General features: G+C 47.2%; 1 protein-coding gene across 1 annotated transcript in view; it reads left to right on the forward strand.

Moving 5' to 3' along the window:
- TG (thyroglobulin) overlaps positions 1 to 19,647 on the forward strand; it is a 251,456-nt gene that overhangs the window by 71,760 nt on the left and 160,049 nt on the right. Inside the window, exons 27-29 of the mRNA XM_012648052.1 lie at positions 7,393 to 7,560; positions 16,224 to 16,289; positions 17,052 to 17,132. Coding sequence (XP_012503506.1) covers positions 7,393 to 7,560; positions 16,224 to 16,289; positions 17,052 to 17,132 — 315 coding nt within the window. The remainder of the gene's footprint in view (positions 1 to 7,392; positions 7,561 to 16,223; positions 16,290 to 17,051; positions 17,133 to 19,647) is intronic.

Consider the following 19,647-nt stretch of genomic DNA (forward strand, 5'->3'; position numbering starts at 1 on the left):
AAACTAATATACATACCTAGGTATATACCAAAGAGAACTGAAAACATACATTCACACACACATTTGTATATGAATGCTTAAGGTAGCATTATTTATAATGGCCAAAAAGTGAAAACAACCTATCTCAGTTTTTTTGTGCTGCTATAAAAAAATACCACAGACTGAGTAATTTATAAACAACAGAAATTTATTTCTCACAGTTCTGGAGGCTGGGAAGTCCAAGGTGAGGGCACCAGCTGGTCTAGTGTCTGGTGAGGGCTGGTTTCTGCTTCCAGGGTGGTGTCTTATTGCTATGTCCTTACATGGCAGAGGGCGAAAGACCAAAAAGGGGTCTAGCTAATCCCCGCCAGCCCTTTTATTAAACCCATTCAAGAGGACAGAGCCCTCATGGCCTAATCATTTCCTAAAGACCCTACTTCTTAATACTACTGCATTGGGGATTAAGTTTAACAAGAATTTTGGAGAGGACACAAACACTCAAACCATAGCAGTACAACCCAGTATATTTCATTGGATGAATGGATAAACAAAACGTGGAAAATAAATGTTAGCTGATTCCTCTTGCCCACAACCATTCGCTCAGTGATTATCTATTGAGTGCCACTGCATGCCAGGTCCTGTGAACAACAGGACTGTCATTTTCAACAGTCTCTCAGCAGTGGGAAGCACTTCTGCTTCTAGAAATATACCCATGTACATGGCAGTGTAGCCTAGTGGTCGAGAAAGGACTTTGATGTCATAGACCTGGGTTCTGGTCACTGCTCTGTCATTTTTGGCTGTGTAATCTTGGACAAGTTGCAGTTCCCTTGTTCATAAAATGAAGATAATGACACTTCCTATTCGACTACTTGTTATGAAGGTAGTGAGTGCAAAGTGCTGGACGTGGACTTGGCCCCTGGTGTGCTACTGGAGGACTCAGCTGTGTGACATGAGAACGAATGTCACCTTCTCCTTAGCAGCATCAAACTGTAACCAACTATTTGACTGGTCACATTAAGCTTGTGGAGAATTCTAAAGATTAAAAAAAATCGAAATAGTCTGATCTGTCATGTTACGGCCCACACTTGTCCACTATAAACATCAATGGATCACTATGTACGTGCAATCCAATGTTCTGGGTGTTAGGAACAGATAAAAGGGGCTTGGGGTCTAGTGGGAGAGGCAAGATGCACCAAGAAAGGGTCGTGACCTTCACCCATTCATTTATTCCTGCTGTCACTCAGCAAATGTGCATGGAGCACCTCTTGGCACCAGGCTTAATAAACCAGGCAGCATATGATGGATGATGCCCGGTAGGGGTAGAGGTCATAGAGCCTTGGAGCAAAGGAGGGAGATGCCAAGGGGACTTAGTGGTCAGGAAGGCTTTCTAGAAGAGGAGGAACTTGGGCAGGGCTTTGCGGGATGAGCAGTATTTAGATGGCAGAGGGAAGGAGCAGTCCAGTTCAGAGTGGGCCTCTGTGTAGCTGAGCTAGAGGCAGAGAGATGCTGTGTGTTGTGAAGACCATTAATGGAGACACTGGGCTGCTCGGGGGCAGGTGTTTCCTAGTATCCTTCTCTGGGCTGTAGCCCCCTCCAGTGTCTACGCACCACCCCTCCAGGCTCTGGGCAGAAGGGTTCCTTCTTCTGAGAACGACTAGCCCTGCCTGCCGGGTGCCTCCGCCCTTTCAGGCCCTGCCCTTCCTTCCTTCTCTCCTGCTCCCCACTTAGCAGCCCCGGGCTCTCCCGATGCCCACTCTGAGGCATGGCAATATGCTCGGCCCCCGTCCCTTCTTAAAAGTCAAAAAGCTCATGGCACCACACAGCCCTCGACCTCCTGTCTTCCCTGGAGCACCTCTCCTTTCCTACCACAGCCAGACCCTGCACGCTGAAACCCACTCTCACCTGGAAACTGCTCCCACCCAGCTCACCAGTCACTAGGGGGCTCTTCTGGCCGCCCTCAGCCTGGCTGCCTCTGGCAGCTGACAATACTGCCCTCTCCCCAGCACTTCTGACTCTCTCCTCTCCCCATCTCCGAGACACCCTTCTCTGGCTCCTTGGTGAGCACCACCGCCCCCTTCCCATTCAGCCTCCCGGGCTGCCGTAGGTGCTGCTTCACCCCTCTTGGGTCTCTGTCCTGGCTGAGATCTCTCTGCAGAGGTCCACATCCCTCACCCATCTGCTGTCTGGATATCCTCTTGGATGTCAACATGTCTCCAAATAAATGGGCAGTTTTTACCCGAAACGAACCTGCCTCGGGGAAGGGAATCGTGCTGCATTTGGCAGCGCTGCTTCCCTCTGCCAATTCATCACACCAACTTCAGGATCAAGGTTCATTCCATCCCCACTGCTGCTGTCTGTATTTAGGCCTGTGTTGTTTTTTTTCTTTGTATTTGTCCCAGTCTCTTAATTGCTGTCTCATCACCAGCCACCAGCCACCAGCCACCTGCCTAGATTCCCCGAGCTCCACGTCCCCCTGCTGACTTGAAGGCCTGCTCATGATTTCCTGCTCCTGGAATGCTACTTTGTCCTTTCTCTTTGTATGCAAGTCCACATATCCATCTCCCTGGTGGCTTAATAAAATGAGCCATGCAGACTGTAGGCACAGAGTGAGGAAGTGACCCAGCTGACGCTCACTTTTGGCTGGGTCTCTGCGTGGAGCAGGACTCAGCTTTCCTGACTCATGGCACAGACGGCTTGTGCTCTACTTCCCTGCCTCTGCCGCCTCCTCTCAGGTCCAGAGGTAGGAAAGGCCGGTTGTTAATTGCTACGCTCTGAAGTCAAGTTAAATGTTACTTTGAAAACAAATAAATATTTTGCCCTATTCAGAGAGATAAACTAAGACTTCCTTAAATCTTGAGCAATATGTAGGTTTAAACCAAGTGAAGAGAAGAGGGAAGCTGATTCTAGAGGGAGGGAACAGCATGTGCAAAGGCCCTGTGGGAAGAGGGTGCGGATGAAGGGGGGGAGTCTGAGGAAGGAGTGATCCTGGGCAGGGAGTGCCAGGCGGGAGGCTTGAGAAGGGGAGGGGGACAGGCGGGGCCAGAGCATGTGGAACCTTGTAGGTTGCACTTAAAATTACTGAAGATTTTAAGCAGGGAGGGGTCATGATCAGATTTGGGTTTTGGAAGGAGCAGTCTGGCTTGAGTGTGGAAAAGGTCATGGGTGAGGGTTAGAGCGAATGTAGAGACTAGCTGGGAACTGCTGCAGCGGTCCAGGGAGGATGGGGTGGTGGCGGGGCCTAGAGTGGTCGCAGTGGAGATGAGCAACAGGAAGAATATTCAACAGGACTTTGGATATGGGGTGGAAGAAGAGGCAGCAAAGGTTATTCTTGGGTATTTGGCTTGTTCACCTCGTTGAATGGTCTAGTCATGTGGTGAATAATGGAAGATATCAGATGTCAGATTTGGTGATGGGAGAGGGACATTTAGGAAGTGAGTCCATTTGGGGTGCTCAGATGGGAAGTCTGGGTGGGAGATATAGGGTGTGAATTACCAGCAGTGAGGTGGTATCAGAAGGTGTGGGGTGGGTGGATTTCCTGGGAAGAGGGTCCTGGTGAGGAGAGGAAGGGGGAAGGGCTGACCCTGGGGAACAGCTGCAAAGGGGTAGAGAGTGCGCTAGGGTGCGTAGAGGTGGAGAAGCAGCCGCCAGGCAGGGGGAGGAGACCCAGGAGAGTGGCACCTCCCTGAAATGAATGCGCTGAGAGTTCAAACAAAGTAATTACTGAAAAATGCCGAGTTTAGCTCATTGTGGTCAGTGGCGGCTAAAATGAGAATGTTTTGTTGGAGTGGTGGGCAAGAACCCAGATTAGAGCAAGTTGATTTCTAAAATTCCTTCTAGGTTTAATGCTCTATGATCATGTGATGTGGATGCATGTTAGTGTTTAGATACGGAAAGAATGTTACACACACACACACACACACACACACAGGCACACATGCATATATCTCCACATATATGTCTATGTCTTTCTGTGTACCTATATTTAGAACACATCCATGATTCCTTCTTTGAACTAAATGTGTTTTCTGAGGGCACCACAATTTCCCCAGATGCTCGGTTACTCACCAGACCATATGGTTTTTCAAGCTGGAAAGGCTGACTTCATTTTCCTTAGGATCATATATGGAAGAACTGTTTTGTTCCGTGGAGCAGCAAACCCACAAAAATTCTGTCCAGCAGCTTGCTTGCTCCTCCCTCCCAGCGTGACCTGTGATCTGTGAATTATGTGAGCGGAACAGCCACCTCGCAATGCTGAAAGCGAAGCCTTCTTTGAGGCACACACGAAGTGTCAGGCAGATGTTTTCCCCAGTCTTGTCCAAGGGGCAGATTTGGAGTTTTAACTTACAATGCTTTGGCAGGTTCTGCTGACGACTAGGAACAGAATCCTGCTGCATCCTTTGCCACAGTCTGGAAAGTCATTTAACTCTGGTAGCTTCCCCCTCCTCCCCCTTCCCTCCCTCCGCCCAACCCTTCCAGCAACTCCCCAGCCCCCTCCAGCCTCCAGCCCCTAAATGGCTTTGTTTTCAAAGAATTGATGAGGCTTCTGAACCTACATTTCAGTTGAAGCTGCTTGGAAGAGGGGCTCAGAGGGCCTTGTATGGCCTGAAGGTCACACCAATGTGACTGGAGCTAACAGTATGTGACCAGCAAAGTGACTTCCAGTCTCTCCCTGGCCCCTGCCTCTCAGGCACAGACTTCTCAGGACACTTTGGCACTAGCTAAAGAAGAAAGCTGCGTTGGTTTCTCTACTGAGATCTGAGAGCAGAAGGAAAATGCACCCCACCTCTTGTTTAATTCTGTTTTCTGGCTCGTGAGAGGGCCAGACCACAGTGCTCAGACTTCCTCGAGCTCTCGCAGGCTCTGACTGTGCCCCGTGCTGGTCCTGCCCTTGGGCCCAGGCAGTCACTGCCTGCTGGCCATTCCATGATTCCTCAGCACCTACAAAAACCACTCTTCCTTTCTTCCCTCAGTTTCCCCATCTTTGAAATGAGGTGATCTAACTAGGTCAGCAATTCTGCTCTGTGGTTCCCTTTACAAACACTGATTCCCAAATGCCATCCACCCCATACGTGCTACCTGCCAAGTCAGAAACTCTGTGGTTGGTGCCTAGAAATGAGCATTTTCAAAACTCTCCCTGTGTTTTTGATACCATCAGCCCAAGTGCTGTGGTTTGGGAACCACCACACTGGATGACCTCGAAGACAATTTTACGAATGCAGAGACGCTGCTGCTGTTTTTTTTTTTCTTTTGTATTTCTGCATATTACAGGGGTGCAAATGTTTAGATTATGTGCCCTTGCCCCCACTCCCAGTCAGAGCTTCAAGTGTGTCCATCCCCCCCGATGGTGCGCATCATGCTCATTATGTATGTATATACCCATCTCCTCCTCCCCACTCCCATCTGCCCGACGCCCGATAAATGTTATTCCTGTATGTGCACTTAGGTATTGATCAGTGAAACCAATTTGCTGGTGATGCTTATTTTTCCATTCTTGGGATACTTCACTTAGTAGAATGGGTTCCAGCTCTATCCAGAAAAATACAAGAGGTGCTGTATCACCATTGTTTCTTAAAGCTGAATAGGACTCCATGGTATACCACATTTTATTAATCCACTTATGTATTGATGGACACTTGGGTTGCTTCCACATCTTTGCAATTGTGAATTGTGCTGCTATAAACATTCGAGTGCAGGTGTCTTTTTCATAGAGTGACTTTTGTTCTTTTGGGTAGATGCCCAGTAATGGGATTGCTGGATCAAATGGTAATTCTACTTGTATCTCTTTGAGGTATCTCCATATTGCTTTCCACAGAGGTTGCACTAGTTTGCAGTCCCACCAGCAGTGTGTGAGTGTTCCTATCTCTCCGCATTCATGCCAACATTTATTGTTTTGGGACTTTTTGATAAAGGCCATTCTCACTGGAGATAGGTGATATCTCATTGTGGTTTTGATTTGCATTTCCTTGATGATTAGAGATGTTGAGCATTTTTTCATATGTTTCTTGGCCATTATTCTGTCTTCTTTTGAAAAGTTTCTGTGCTGCTGGTTTTTTAACTACTGCAGTTCAAAAGTGGCCAGTAGAAGGGAAAAGGACAAAATGTGAAATTCGTAGGCCAGACATCCATGAGTCATCTAGTCTGGGGAAATATTGGAAACAGAATAGTTTGAAGCTATATCCAGATTTTGGACATAAATTAGGAAATTAGGATAAGGAACGAAGTAGGAGTTGTGAGTTGCGGGGGGATATATTTCCTTTTTTTTTTTTTTTAGGAGTCTGAACAACTATACAACCTATAAAGCTTATTTATCCAAATGATGTATAAATTATTTAATTTGCAGATCTGAGTAAACTTGGGTGATTTGCCTAACTTATGAGACTCAGTTTCCTCATCAGAAAAATGAAAATAATCCCTGGTTTGATTAAGTCACATTGTGTGTCTGTGTCAAAACATCACATGTACCCTGTAAAGATATACAATTATTGTATACCCATAATGATTTAAAAAATGGAGATAGTAATGTCTATAAGAACTAAGGAAATCAATATACTTAAAGCCGTGGCCATAGTGGCTGGCACATAGCAGACCTTAAAAACGTTTGAGTTACATGAAATTATCCAACTAAAATCACTGTCAAATGTCATTAGCTTGGGGGGAAGGTCTTTCTGTTGCTAAATAAAGTCATAACCATGGGGCATCTTTTTAAAATGCAGGATTAGAAGACATGCTTGTGACAAAATAGTCCCATGTCTCCCCTCGTTGCAGATTTCTCTCTAGACGTCCCAGGCATTTGGGCACGCAGCCGGAAATTCACGTCATAGGTGCACAGGTCTTAGTTTTTAATAGTTTCTTACCTCGAATCTAAATACTCCCTCTTGAGTCCCTTCCAGGTTGATCAGTGTGTGTGTGTGTGTGTGTGTGTGTGTGTGTGTGTGTGTGTGTATGTGCACATGGATGTACATGCATGAGAGAGAGAGAGAGAGAGAGCATGAAAGAGAAGGAGGAGGAGGAAGAGGAGGAGGAGAGGAAAATGCAGAAGCAAAAGCAGCAGCTCAAAAAGATCTCTCTGTTGGCTGGGGTAGAAGTGGAGCCTGAAGATTCTGGAAGTAACCCCCCCAGGGTATTGGGGGGACTGTCATTGCTCTAGATCCTGTGAAGAAGAGGCTATAAGGGAGAGGGAAGGCCCAGCAGCCATGGTGGTCTCCGCTAGGGAATTCGCCAGTAAGACAACTACATCACTAGGAGGGAAGATCGTCCCAATTTAAAACCAGGCTATTGAATTCCAGTGTTCCTGTCTTCTCCTGAGGTGTTGTCACCCGTCCCTATCCACAGGCTCTCAGGGCACAGAGGTGGGGCTATGGGGCCCTGCTGGTGTCCCTCCTGTGACCTCTCCTCCCTCTGGTCGGTCTGCAGGTCCCATCCTTTGTGGGTTGCTGAGCTCCCCCGATGTCCTGCTTTGCAATGTCGAAGACTGGAGGGGCTCCTTTGAGGCCCAGGCTAATGCCACGTGTCCTGGTGTGACATATGACCAGGAGAGCCGCCAGGTGACGTTGCGTCTGGGAGGCCAGGAATTCATCAAGGGTGAGTCTCTGCCTTTTGTCTATATTCCTTCAAAGTTATTCTTCCTACCAGCAAGGCCTTCCTAATGGAAATGACATGTAGCATGCGCTGTGAGTCAGGCACTGCTCTGAGGCCTTGATCTATACTCATGAATCCTCAACATGATGCTTCAAGGGAGGCCCTCTTATCGTTATGCCCACCTCACAGCTGAAGAAACTGAGGCATATGGAAGTGAGATAATGTCCCAGGGTCTCAGAGCTTGTAAACAGGAGGGCTGAGATCTGAAACCATGTACTGCAGTTCCCAAACTGCCGTTCTTAACGACTCCTCTGCCTCGGCACGTGTGGATAATACACATGAAGAAGTTAGCAGAGTGCCTGTCACATAGTATTAATCGTAGATTATATTATTGTTGTCATTATTCTTTAAATTTGTCTTTGTGTTTTGTATTTTAAGACTGACTGTGTTTCATTAATGTCTGGATTCACACCGTCGGGCATAAAACCTGGCATAGAAAATACACATATCTGTGGAGTGCATGGTTACTAAAGCCTGGAAAAAATATTGCAGAATTTGGTAGAATTCCATGAGGCTTAAATAGTTTCTTTTGGGATAAATAAAATCAAATAGCTTATTTATATGATGGGTAGTAAACATATGGTATTCATTACTCTGAGAGGTAGCCCAGGGTGAAAACAGGCATTTCAAGAAAGACATATGATAGATTCATGGGCAATAAATCCAGAATTGCTTAACTCAGAGCATGTGCTTGGGATGTGCCCAAGAAATGAAGACTGTGCCCTTGTCTGGCCTCCCAGAAAAGGAATGATTACTGAAAGACTTCTGAAGTTTTTCGTTTTTTTCAGTGCCTGGTATGTGTGTGTGTATTCTGGAGTGGAGGCAAAGGTTCAAGGAAGGTGACCTATGCTAGGGATTTTAGGCAAACTGGGGTACATTCTTGATATTCTAAAGTGGAGGTTCCCTTATACCCAGACTGATCAGGAGGCTAGCTCCAAGTGAGAAAAATAAGGCACAAATCTTTCCTTTCCCAAAGAAGAGGTTAGTCTTTAAATACAATTAACCTCTGAGAAAAGAAACATAGTGGTTTAAACTCTTACTGAAGTGTGAATAGCTGATAGATATGCTTTCCTAACAACAGATATTGATGGAGGGAAAGAGGAGGAGGATTCTAGGGATATGAGCTACTGCAGGGGAGGGAATAGAATTAGAATAGATTGAGAGAACACAGGGAGGGGGCTAGGGACAATAAAGGATAAACTCTACCCCTGCCAAACTTGGTTGAAGGTTGGCCTCTCTGTTCCCACTTTACAATTGTGGATAGATGTTCAAATTTAGACTTCGAAATCTGACCCCAGGATTCAAATCCCAGTGTGAATGTGTCCTCACTGTATGGCCTTGCTGGCTTCTCAATTATAAAGTGAGGATAGTGATGACCTCTGACCCTCAGGGTGGTTGGGAGGAGTAGAGAAGGAATGCGTATGGTGCAGCAGAATGGTGCTGGAGCAAGCAGGCACCATGGCTGGGATTTAAAATCCTCAAAACTGAGTCCCCCTTTTCCCCTTGCTCTGTGACCTTATTCAAGACACTTAACCACACTGAGCCTTAGGGTCTCCAACTGTAAAACGGGGCATGTGTTTATGTATTACTGAATGAAGTGCTGGCATGCTGTGCAGGCTATAGTATAAGGCGTTGGTCTCTGGTCCCTGGTCCCTAGTCTGCCAACTGTATACCCAATAGAGGCACTCACTCGGACCTCTGGGTATGGACATTTCCTTCATTAAGCAGCTCACTGCCAGAACCTGGTTCAGCGGGTGGCCTGGTTAATGGAGAATTAGCATTTACTTACAAAGCATAAGTGAATTTATCACCAGGAGTAGGAAATTACAACCCAGCAGAATACACTAAATTCAAATAGTAAGCGTGTTGTTATCTGTATTGCATTATATGAAGTACTCTCACGTGCTCCAACTCGATTGATCCTTTCGACAATCTGGTGAGGCAGTGGGTTACATCACAGTTCTACCTGTGAGAGCGAAGCTCGGAGCTGTGACATGACACACTTCGAAGAACGACCTTTGCATTAGTGCCATGGCTAGGCTCAAGCCTTCGGCTTTGGAGGCAGCACTGTCCGTGGAAGCTCGCTACCCAGCTCGCAGTGCCATGGTCCCATGTATAATGTCTGCTTCTGTGGTCCCGTGTGTAATTTACTGGAAGCAGAAAGTGCTTCCGAATTGTCATTGTACCAGCAAATTAAGGAGTTTGCAGTAACTACGAGTTTCACGCCTCAGATATCTCTGTGGGGCCTGCTATACTCCAGACATTTGTCTTAACGTCAGCGAACAGCATATTCTATGGTAGGGATTTCAGAGGGCTGTTGGCAGAAGGGACAGAATATTCAGGAAAGCTGTAGGGTCAGTGTGAGTTGCAGAGGTGAGCTGGGAGTGTGTGAACAGCTGGAAAGGAGGTGAGTGGGCAGCAAGTCCTCACTCAGTGGTCACAGCCCTTGTGCTCACTCCTCCTCCCTCATATCCAAGCACCTGCTAGGCAGGTGTGTGGTGACCAGGCCAGGTACGGAGTGCAAAGATGGACAGAGTGGTTTCTGTTCTCAAGGAGTCACAGGTAGTTGGGGTGACACATGCAGAAATTGTTAAATACAGCAGGCCTCCTCTTCGCCCATCTTAGTGGACTGATGAGGATTGCAGCAACACAGATGTGTCAGCCCACAACAGACAAACAAATACACAAACAACCCCACAAAACACCTCGAGGCCATTTCATCCAATTTGAAGACACAGCACTTTTTGCCATGAGGTTTCTCTTTCCTGCCATCAGCAACTAGTGATGGCTGAGAAGATGAGATTCCTGCTTAACCCTTGTGCCTGGGTTGGTGTGTGTTCTCAGGAGAGGAACCCGCCAAGGGCTGCATCTCCCAGATTTCCAACGAAGTGTTTGCAACTATTTGGTGTCGGCTAGATCAACCTTCCTACTTCTAAGAAAAATATCTTAGAAAGCTCTAGGAATGCATATGGCTAGTTTTGGACAATATCTTGATGTGAAAATGGATGAAAGATAGATTAAATGTCCCCTTATGCCCACAAAAACTTAAAATTTGATAGGAAAAAAAGACCTTGGCAGATTAGATGTCTGGTGAGTACCTAAAAATAGGATGGACCATTTAAAAATGAGTCTGTTAGTTATGTACAATTGCTGTCACGGGTCGTGTGTTGCCAAGTGCATAGCATTGTACTTTATGTCTTAGTTTGGGTTCTCCCAGAATCAACCATGAGACAAGGATCCAGGAGTGTGTCTACTTAGGAAGGGCAAGGAAAATAAGCAGAGCTGTCAGGGAAGTGATGCAAAGAAGACAGCCAATAAAGGGTGGGCTCTGAGGCCAGCTGTGCTTAATCCCATGAATCAGTACAAAGCACACTCTGGAATCATCCCAGCAGCTGGGCCAAGGAGCTGGCGTGTCCGTTCACCAGCGCTCTAGAGTGCTTGGCTGAGCTCTGCTGGAAGGGGGCTGACTCCTGGTCCACCCCCCTGCCACTGTGGCAAGGGCAGCTGCGGCTTCCTGCAACTCCCTAAAAAGAGCCTTGGGCACCTACCAGCAGTTCATTTCACATATGTTATCTCCATTAATCCTCTAAGCCCTGGAGAGAAACAGTGTTTTCTGCACTTACTGAGGGGAAGAGTGAGGCATAGAAATTTGAGCTAACTTCCTCGTTCCGCTTCTGAGTAGCAGAACTCAGATTTCATTAACTCCACGATTGCGTATTCAGCTCTGCTTCGTGCTGGGAGGTGCACACGTGGAGATTCTAGTGTCTGGCTCTTGTTAAGGCAGCTTACTATCTACGAGTGGAGAGAGGTAAACCCACGACCTTCTGGGTGAGTGCTGTTGTATTGGTACAGCTGGCAAGGACCCCGGGCACCATCTGAAGGGCAGAACCTTAGGAGACTGTCTCAGCCTCACCACGTGCCCCCAAGGCATGGGGGAGTCAGTCTGTGCCTGTCCAGGCCTCCAGCAGCTACCACAGCTGTTCTGAACCTGCCTAACCAAGCTGGAGGCTCACGATGGTTAGGTGAGTCTTAGTAATGGTAATCTTTGATGACTAGAAGTCTCACAGCTCACTAGTGGATTGTAATGCAACCAAGCATCTGAATTCTACCATGTATCCAAGCAGCTATTAGCAAACAGGCACAGAGACTGTCACAACCTGTCACTTGTTCAGTGAGCCCAATGAAGTCCCAGCTTTCTGTCCTTTTAGGTGCTCCTATGGCACCTTGTTTGAAAGGTTTATTTAAGACAGAACCTGTAATTCTCACAGCTGCACTCAATTCACCTTTTCATCAAAACCAGATGAACAAGAATCATTCAGATCGGTGACTAGTCACAGACTGATTTTGATATTGGGCTCAGGAAGCTGCACACTGTCTTCCTGTGGGGGTAGGTGTGAGACTGGGACATATTTAGCCAATCCGCATATTTTGAATGCTGCTAATTTGACCAATAAATATGTACATATTTCCAGCATTCATTATGCTAATTAGCAAAGCCCAGGGTGTTAATTGGGGATGGAGAGAATTGAGTTATCTGTGGCTGGGGGTGGGGGGTGCTCCTGGACAGCTGCTTTTCAATGCTACGGGAACACTCCCAGAGCGCGGTTTCCAGTTTAGCATACTACCCACTCCGTGGGCGTAGATTAAAACTAACCTCCACAGATGGCAGCTTGTGATTTCCTTGGAAGTGTTTTGGGTGTTCCACACAACACCCATCAACGCTGAAGAATCACGCCCATGCCTACCCTCCACGTCATAGGTGTATATGTGTCCCTGCAGCCTGGAGGTGTGTGTGTAGCAGGGCTGAGGAAGGAATGGAAGAGACACATGGACCATCAAGGCTGTTAGCATTTATCAGGGAAGAGGAGGAATAACGCTGGCTTCAGGGCTTCAGTTCTGTGTCCCTTCTCACTGCCAACGATATCGCATTACACAAATTTTGGGGAGTGGAACGAAGGGTTGGAAGTCTGCTTTAGGAAAATTGATTTGGTGGCTTATTCGTGGGAGGACAAAGTTCGGTGTTTATCTGGGGGGCTCCAGGTATCACTGACTGCTTTGGTTACCTCATGCATTTCTCCCGCGCTCACCTATGTACTGAACACCAGTTCTGTACCAAGGATTGTGCCAGAGCCGGGGGACATAAAGCAGAACAAGGCCCAGCTCCTGACCTCAGGAGGCTCAGAGCACATCCAAGGGGCTGGACAATAGCCACCAGGTGTGTGATGAGAGAAAGATGTTCTCTGAGTTCTGTGCAAATCCAGAGGAGGGATGCATGACCCAGATGGAGGGTTCAGGGAAGGAGGGGTGCAGAACCTGATTCTTAAAGAATGAGTAGAGGTCAATCAGGTGAAAGAAAAAGGGTTCTAGGCAGAGAGAAAAGCATGTGCGGTGCTGCAGGGGGCTGATATCAAGTGTTTGAGGTGACTGGGTAGGGGGTGTATCTTGGAGGCAGAGCTGGGCATGAAGCTGCTCGGCTGTCGGGAACCAGATCACAAGGAACTGAATTTTGAAGTCTGTGTAGCTACTGCAGGATGGAGGCAGGCCTACCTTTCAGGAAGAATGCCTGGGGCTGTGCAGCTGAGGGATGGGAAGAAGCCAAGGTCAAGGTGAGGGGGTCAAAGTCTAATGACGTTCGGACACGGGTAAGGCCTGAGCTGGATGGTTCATGGGAGTGGATGGACTAAAGAGCAGTTTAGGAGCTGGCCTGGTGGGACACACCTGGTGGGACACAGAGACTGATGAGCGGGAGGAGTCAAGGATGGCCCGGGAAGAGGTGGCGCCACTAACCGGTGTAGAGAGCGCAGGAAGAGCTGCGTTTGGATGTAGACATGGAGGTGGGAGCTGAGGAAGTTGAGAGCACAAAGGGCGGTATCAGTCCTTTTACCTCGGTGTTCTCTACGCACTCCTATGGAGACCTGGCGATCATTTTAATAATGAAAACCAGCAAGCGGCTATAACTTCCCTTGTTGTGAGTTATAAAGATGTTTCCCAGGACACAGTAGTCTCTGTCTATGCTGGCCAGGTGACTTTCTGGACCTACCCAGGTGCTCAATATGTGGGCTGAATTTAACTGAATTCCATTAGACTGAATTGTGTTGAAATGGGCAAAAACTAAGGCTGAAGTTAAGACACCATATTTCCCAGGCTGGAAGACGCAGGGCTCCATTGCCGTGGTACGGACAAAGTATGTGAGAAGGCTGGTTCCTATCACAGTTCAGTGCATTCTGGGCCAAAAATACAGTCCGAAACCTGTGTGCACCTGTGCAGAGCACCCGTTTTTCTCTGGGTAATGGAAGGCACCTATGATTTTCCACTTTATGTAAAGCAGGACACACACACCGACAAAAATAAGATGGTCTGGACAGAGTGAAAGGTACATCAAGTCACTCCAGGTCAGAAACTGGGACTGCAGAGAGGCAAAGACCCTCCTTTCAGGATTTCCTAAAGGAAAGGGGCAGGTATGGGGATGTCAATGAGTTTTTGCTGAGGGCTCATAATCTAAATGCCCAATATTACCCCATGGTAAGCTATTTCTTAAAGTGGGCATTGGTTTTAATCTTAGATTTGAAAACAACAAAGCACCCTAGAGATAAGATGTTGTTTTTCCAACTTTTACAGGTTAAATAAGAATCACAATGCATGACCTAAAGTATTTTTAAAACTTTATTTACTTTACATTGGTATTATTAAAAATTATTTATATATATCTACATATAGTCTATGTATTTATCTATCTTAAAAGAATCAGTATATCAAATAGATTTGGGTATAAAAAGATTTAAAAAATAAATTATATGATTTCCCCTGTGAAAAGTCTAAAGTCTCATAGCCTGACCTTTATAATAAGCAAATGATGCTGTCACGAGGAGACAGTGAAAACGGAACACAAACCGACCAGGTGGCTGGCTGCCCACTCTGTTGGTGTCATAGGGGTATGTGGTGAGGTCTCCTCCAGAGTGCGGGGAACAGGTCTCAGAATTTCAGAGATCCAAGTCCAGTTCTCCCAGATATCATAGGTTTTAACTTCCCCAATTTTTATAAATGACTTCTACCTTCTGAAGAAGTCTACGAGAGAATTATGAGTGGATCCTTTAAAGAAATGTGTTATCCCGACATTGGGCAGCCTGAGAAGTTCTAGTATCCTTGTTTACTCCATTTCAGAAGTAAAACCAAATGGAAATGCAGCTCAGTATTTGCAGGTCACCCCCATGTCATAGAACATGGTCATCCTTGAGGGGACTCATCATTTTGATGGACGAATTTTCCGGATAGTTCAGTGCACACCTCTTTAAACACAAGAACTTCTAAAATTTTCACCATTCTAGATGGACCGAATTCTAAAGTACAATCATGTACCTCATGATATTTTGGGCAATGGTGGACCACATATATGATGGTGGTCCTGTATGGTTATAACAGAGCATGTCTAGAAACCTGATATATAGCACTTGATATTGGCATTTCAGATCAAGTAGGGGAAATGATTGATATTTAGTAACCGTGCCAGAACATTTTGTTTTCCACAAGAAAAAATATATATGTAAGTAGAAATATATATATACCACCTAGGTTTATAGGTACATACAACAAAATCGCATTTCTCAGAATGTATCCCTATTGTTAAGCGGTGCATGACTGTACATTATCCCTTCTCAGTGTGGCTGTTGAGAGACCGTGGGATTTGGATCCAAACAGATGGGGTTTAAATTCTGGTATCAACCTCTCTTGACATTGATTCCTCCATCTGGAAACGGGGGACCTTACCTTATAGCACGCCCATGAGATTTGTTAGGTAATGTATAAAAGGTGCTCATTATAGATTTAGGCAAATGATAATAATGCTTATCAGTAACTGGCTCATCATAGTAATAAAAACCAAAATTTGATCACGTCTTGATGTCTCAGGTTGTCAGCCAGGCACCTCCTGCCGCACGTGGGGCTTTTTGCCTCCAGACTCTGCACTTCCTGAGTGATTTCCTCAGCCTTCCATATCACTGGGGGGTGGGCAGGAACTAAGAGCTGAGTGGGGGCAAAAGAGGCAACATTGACTATCAAGAAATGGTGTGGAAATCCAGTCAAATCATATAGTTTGCTATATGATTTGCAAGGAAAACTGCATATTGGTAATAAGTTAAATAGTGTCAGTTGCCAATAAGTGGTTGCATATCAAATGTCAAGGGCTCCAGAAGACAGTTTGTACACAGTATTCCCATCCTCACAATGACCACCCCCATTTACCACTGAGGCAAGAGTGTGAGACGGGCTAAGTGATGTGGAAAACTAACACAGCCCTCTAGTCCCCTAGGAGTTTTTTTTCCTTTGAGCCAATCTCCAATTCCTTAAGTGATTCTGTGTCACAGGTTCACAGCCCTCACCAAAGTGGTCCCTTTGGTGCTCTGAGTGTGACACCTGAGGTCTGACCAGCTCTGGTTTGTAGCAGGGAGCTGGAATAGGGCTCCAAAAACTTTTGGGTTACATCTTGTGCGGGAAACAGAGTTCTCAGGCCCAGGAGGGGCCAGTGTGGGTGGAGATGGGGCAGTTGTGTTAATGGTGGGTTCCCAGTGACTGCACACTCAAGCTTACAAAATAAGCATCTTCCTTTGCAGGTCTGATGCCCCTGCAAGGAACTCAAGACACCTTTGCCCGTTTCCAGCAGGTTTATCTCTGGAAAGGTGAGCTCCGTGGTGGAAGGGCGGGTGGCTTAGCAGGACACTGGTTGCATGAGATTGGCCTCACCTCTCATTCGCAGGGCACTCTGCTCCCCGCAGGGAAATGTGGAGTGATTTATTAATACTTGCCAAGTGTGTGCTCTCTGTGGAATAAGAGGGCCCCAACCCCTCATCAGATAAGACACCAAAGTTTAAAAGAAAAATGAAAAGTGTAGAAACTAAAGAAAGGATGGAGGGAGAAAGTGCTAGATTCCTGTGCGATAACGTTCACTGACCACAAGCTGCCCTTGTTACCAGGAGTGGAGTTTGAAGCTATCGCAAATGCAGGAGGCATTTGTCCCAGAGGCCCTGGCCCTGGCCCAGTGTGTCTCTTTCCCTGGGGCTTGGGGTTCAGGGACAGGCCCCCGGTTGGGTGGTGCCATGGACTCCTGTTTAGAGATCATATTGTTGTGGGCCATGGGGCAGGGTGGGACAAAACGTGAGGCTCAGGCCAAGCATACACTCGGCACTTCCTTTCTGCTTGTTTGTCCTCCTTCGAGTTTCAATATATTAGACAATAATAGTTCTGTTATTGCGAGGTTGGCTGATGTTCCATAAAGGACCAAAGAATGCTGACCTATGCCAAGGGCTGTGCTCCAGATCTTGTCTCAAGCACCTGGCTGTGGACCGGGAGGATTTCCCACACTGCTATTACCATTTTGTTGACCCGAGGAGCACCACCCCTTCTCCCCAACATTACAGCTACTCTCCTCTTTTTCTTCCTAGATTCTGACATGGGGGCTCGGCCTGAGTCTGCGGAATGTAGACGAGACGGGGGCCTGAGGCCAGCATCTCCAGCAGAAACAGGTACCAACCCCCAATCCTTTGTACACGCTTGGGTGTCCCCCTGGGGACAAAATGACAGTGTCAAGGATTTAATCAATGAATAGACCCTTCATATCACTCTATTCTGCAGCCACAGACTCCCCTCTAAACTTCTAACCTGATTATCCATCTCACAAACATGGGCAGCTCCTTACATGGGTGGTTGGCACAGAAAGTAAGGCAAAATCATTGCAAATTGACTGCTGTTGTGGGAAACGAAAATAACCATAATAACGAAACCAGAAAAAAACATATTAAAGAGCAAGGTTCACCTGTCTGTGGTCAGTGGCTTCACTTATGTCAACCCTGAAGAGTGTAAAGACAATGTAAATATTCGAAGTTGTTTAACGAATAAGCCGTCTGTGTATATCTGAGTGTCATGGCTTGCAGCCAATCCAAACGTTGATAGGGACAGCACATATGTGCGTCTGAGGCTTCCCTACCTCTACAGTCTGTGGTTGTTATTCCTGAGGCGGAGCTAAAACTCAGAGAGAGGGAGAGAGAGGGAGAGGGAGAAGAGGGAAAAGAGAGAGGCAGATGAGTCTGCTGGCACAGGAAGGCAGCGTGGTGCAATGAGAATCATCACATCACAAAGCAGACAGACTAGAGCTGGAGCCACATTCTGCCACTGGCTACCACCCTGTGTGGCCATGGGTAATTTACTTACCTGCTAAGAGCCTTGGATTCGTGTGTAGAATAAAAGGATCTTGCCTACCTCTTATCTCATTAGGTGGCAAACACTTGGCATATTGCCTGGTACTTAACAGATGCCCCCCTAACTGCCCAGCACCCAGCACTCCCGTTCTCCCCTGCCTGATCAGGGGCATTTGCTTCACTGAGTCCCAACCTTGGCCTTTTAGGGGTAGCCACACAGCTCGTGGTGATGTAAATGTGAATGAGTTAGCGGCACTTGAAAACATTCTGTAAAATCCATCATTATACACTATTCTAGGGCAGCGCCTATAAAACTCTCATGTGATTTCCACAGGGAGGTATGCCCCACCACCCACCTTTCTTCTATGCAGGGAGCTTGGCCCCTGTCCAAGGCCTTGGAGGGATCCACGGTGAATAGACAAAGCTCAGCTCGTTTTCCCCTTCTCAGTTGGTTGCATTCCCGGGCTTACAAAGATAACAGTGCCTACAGAAGAAATTGCACTGAGCCTGGGCCTGGGGGCATCTGCATGTGCTCTTTTACTCAAGCTATGCTGAGAATGGTCTCTCTGATTCAGAGCACAGGGAGGAATTTTCCCCTTTCTGCATCAGGTTACCACAATCAGTCTGAATGAGACAAGCACAGGAAGCCAAGGAGAGCGATTGTTATTGCCTTTAAGCGGGATGGAAAGATTTAAGAGAACAAGTAGGAAATGGTTTTTCCTCATATGGCATGTAAACTAGGTATAAAATGAAGTGGCTATAGTATTCATTCATTTGTCCAACAGACGTTTTTGGAATACATATGCTGTGGCTTTGGACGTGCACAGCAAGTGAGAATTCCCACACGCCAGCCCCTGCATGACAATGTGGCAAGGGCTGCAATGCAGACAGGTGTCAGGTGCAGTGGGAATGCGGGGCAGGGGGAGGCTGGACAGCCTGCGGGGGCTGGGAAAGACTTCTCAGTGGAGCATGGAAGGATCTGCCAGACACTTTCAGGGGACACCTGGGAGAAGGTGTTCCAGGTGAGGGGAACACCTGTGCCAAGTCTCTGAGGGCAAGTGTGGTTGGGGGCACCTCAGGTGTGCCTTTAGTCCTGCTGTCTTGTATTTTCTCCCTTATTTGCTGTCCTGAGAGGTGCTCTCCCTGAGCTTCTACCCTATGCCAGGCACATTTCAGCGGGGAGACAGGCATGGGAACTGGCCTTTGTATAGTAACGTGCAGTGTGTGCTGGGGTGGCAACATGGTCCCGGGTCTCTGAGAGCACCAGGCTTCTGGCCTTGCCAGCTGCTTGTAAAGCCTTTATCCCACCTGGTTGGTTGTCGCTAGTGAGGAAGCTCCGTCTCCATGAGCCCGCTTTATGGAGTGCAGAAAGCAGACTGCTGAGAGATGCCCAAGTCCGCAGCAAAGTGGGGGTGCACATGGATGCAATGCCCCTTATTTCAGAGCCCCGGATGAATGAACATTGTAAACATGCCCCAGCTCATCTCTCTAATCTGCTTCATGCCCCTACCGTAAGTCCCTCTAGAAAGATAAAGGCCTTAAGAGCTACACAGCTATTCCCCTGGGTCTGGATGTTGGGGCCCTCATCCCTGGAGAACCTCTTTATAGGGACACAGATGTCAGAGCAGGAGGGGACAAAGCTGCTCCTTGAAGCACAAGCCTCAGGAGAGTCATACGGGGGCTATAAACGGCGCGGTGATGAGCTAGCATTACCAGGGTTGTGCGCTGCTGGAGTGCAAATCGAGGCAATCAGAGATGAGGCTCAAAATGCAGGTAGATCCCAGACTGAGAACAGAGCCTGGACTTCAGTTCTGTAGGCAGTGGGGATCCCAGGAAAAGCCTT

The sequence above is a fragment of the Propithecus coquereli genome, unplaced genomic scaffold (genome assembly GCF_000956105.1).
Source record: "Propithecus coquereli isolate 6110/MARCELLA unplaced genomic scaffold, Pcoq_1.0 Scaffold28, whole genome shotgun sequence".
NCBI lineage: Eukaryota > Metazoa > Chordata > Mammalia > Primates > Indriidae > Propithecus > Propithecus coquereli.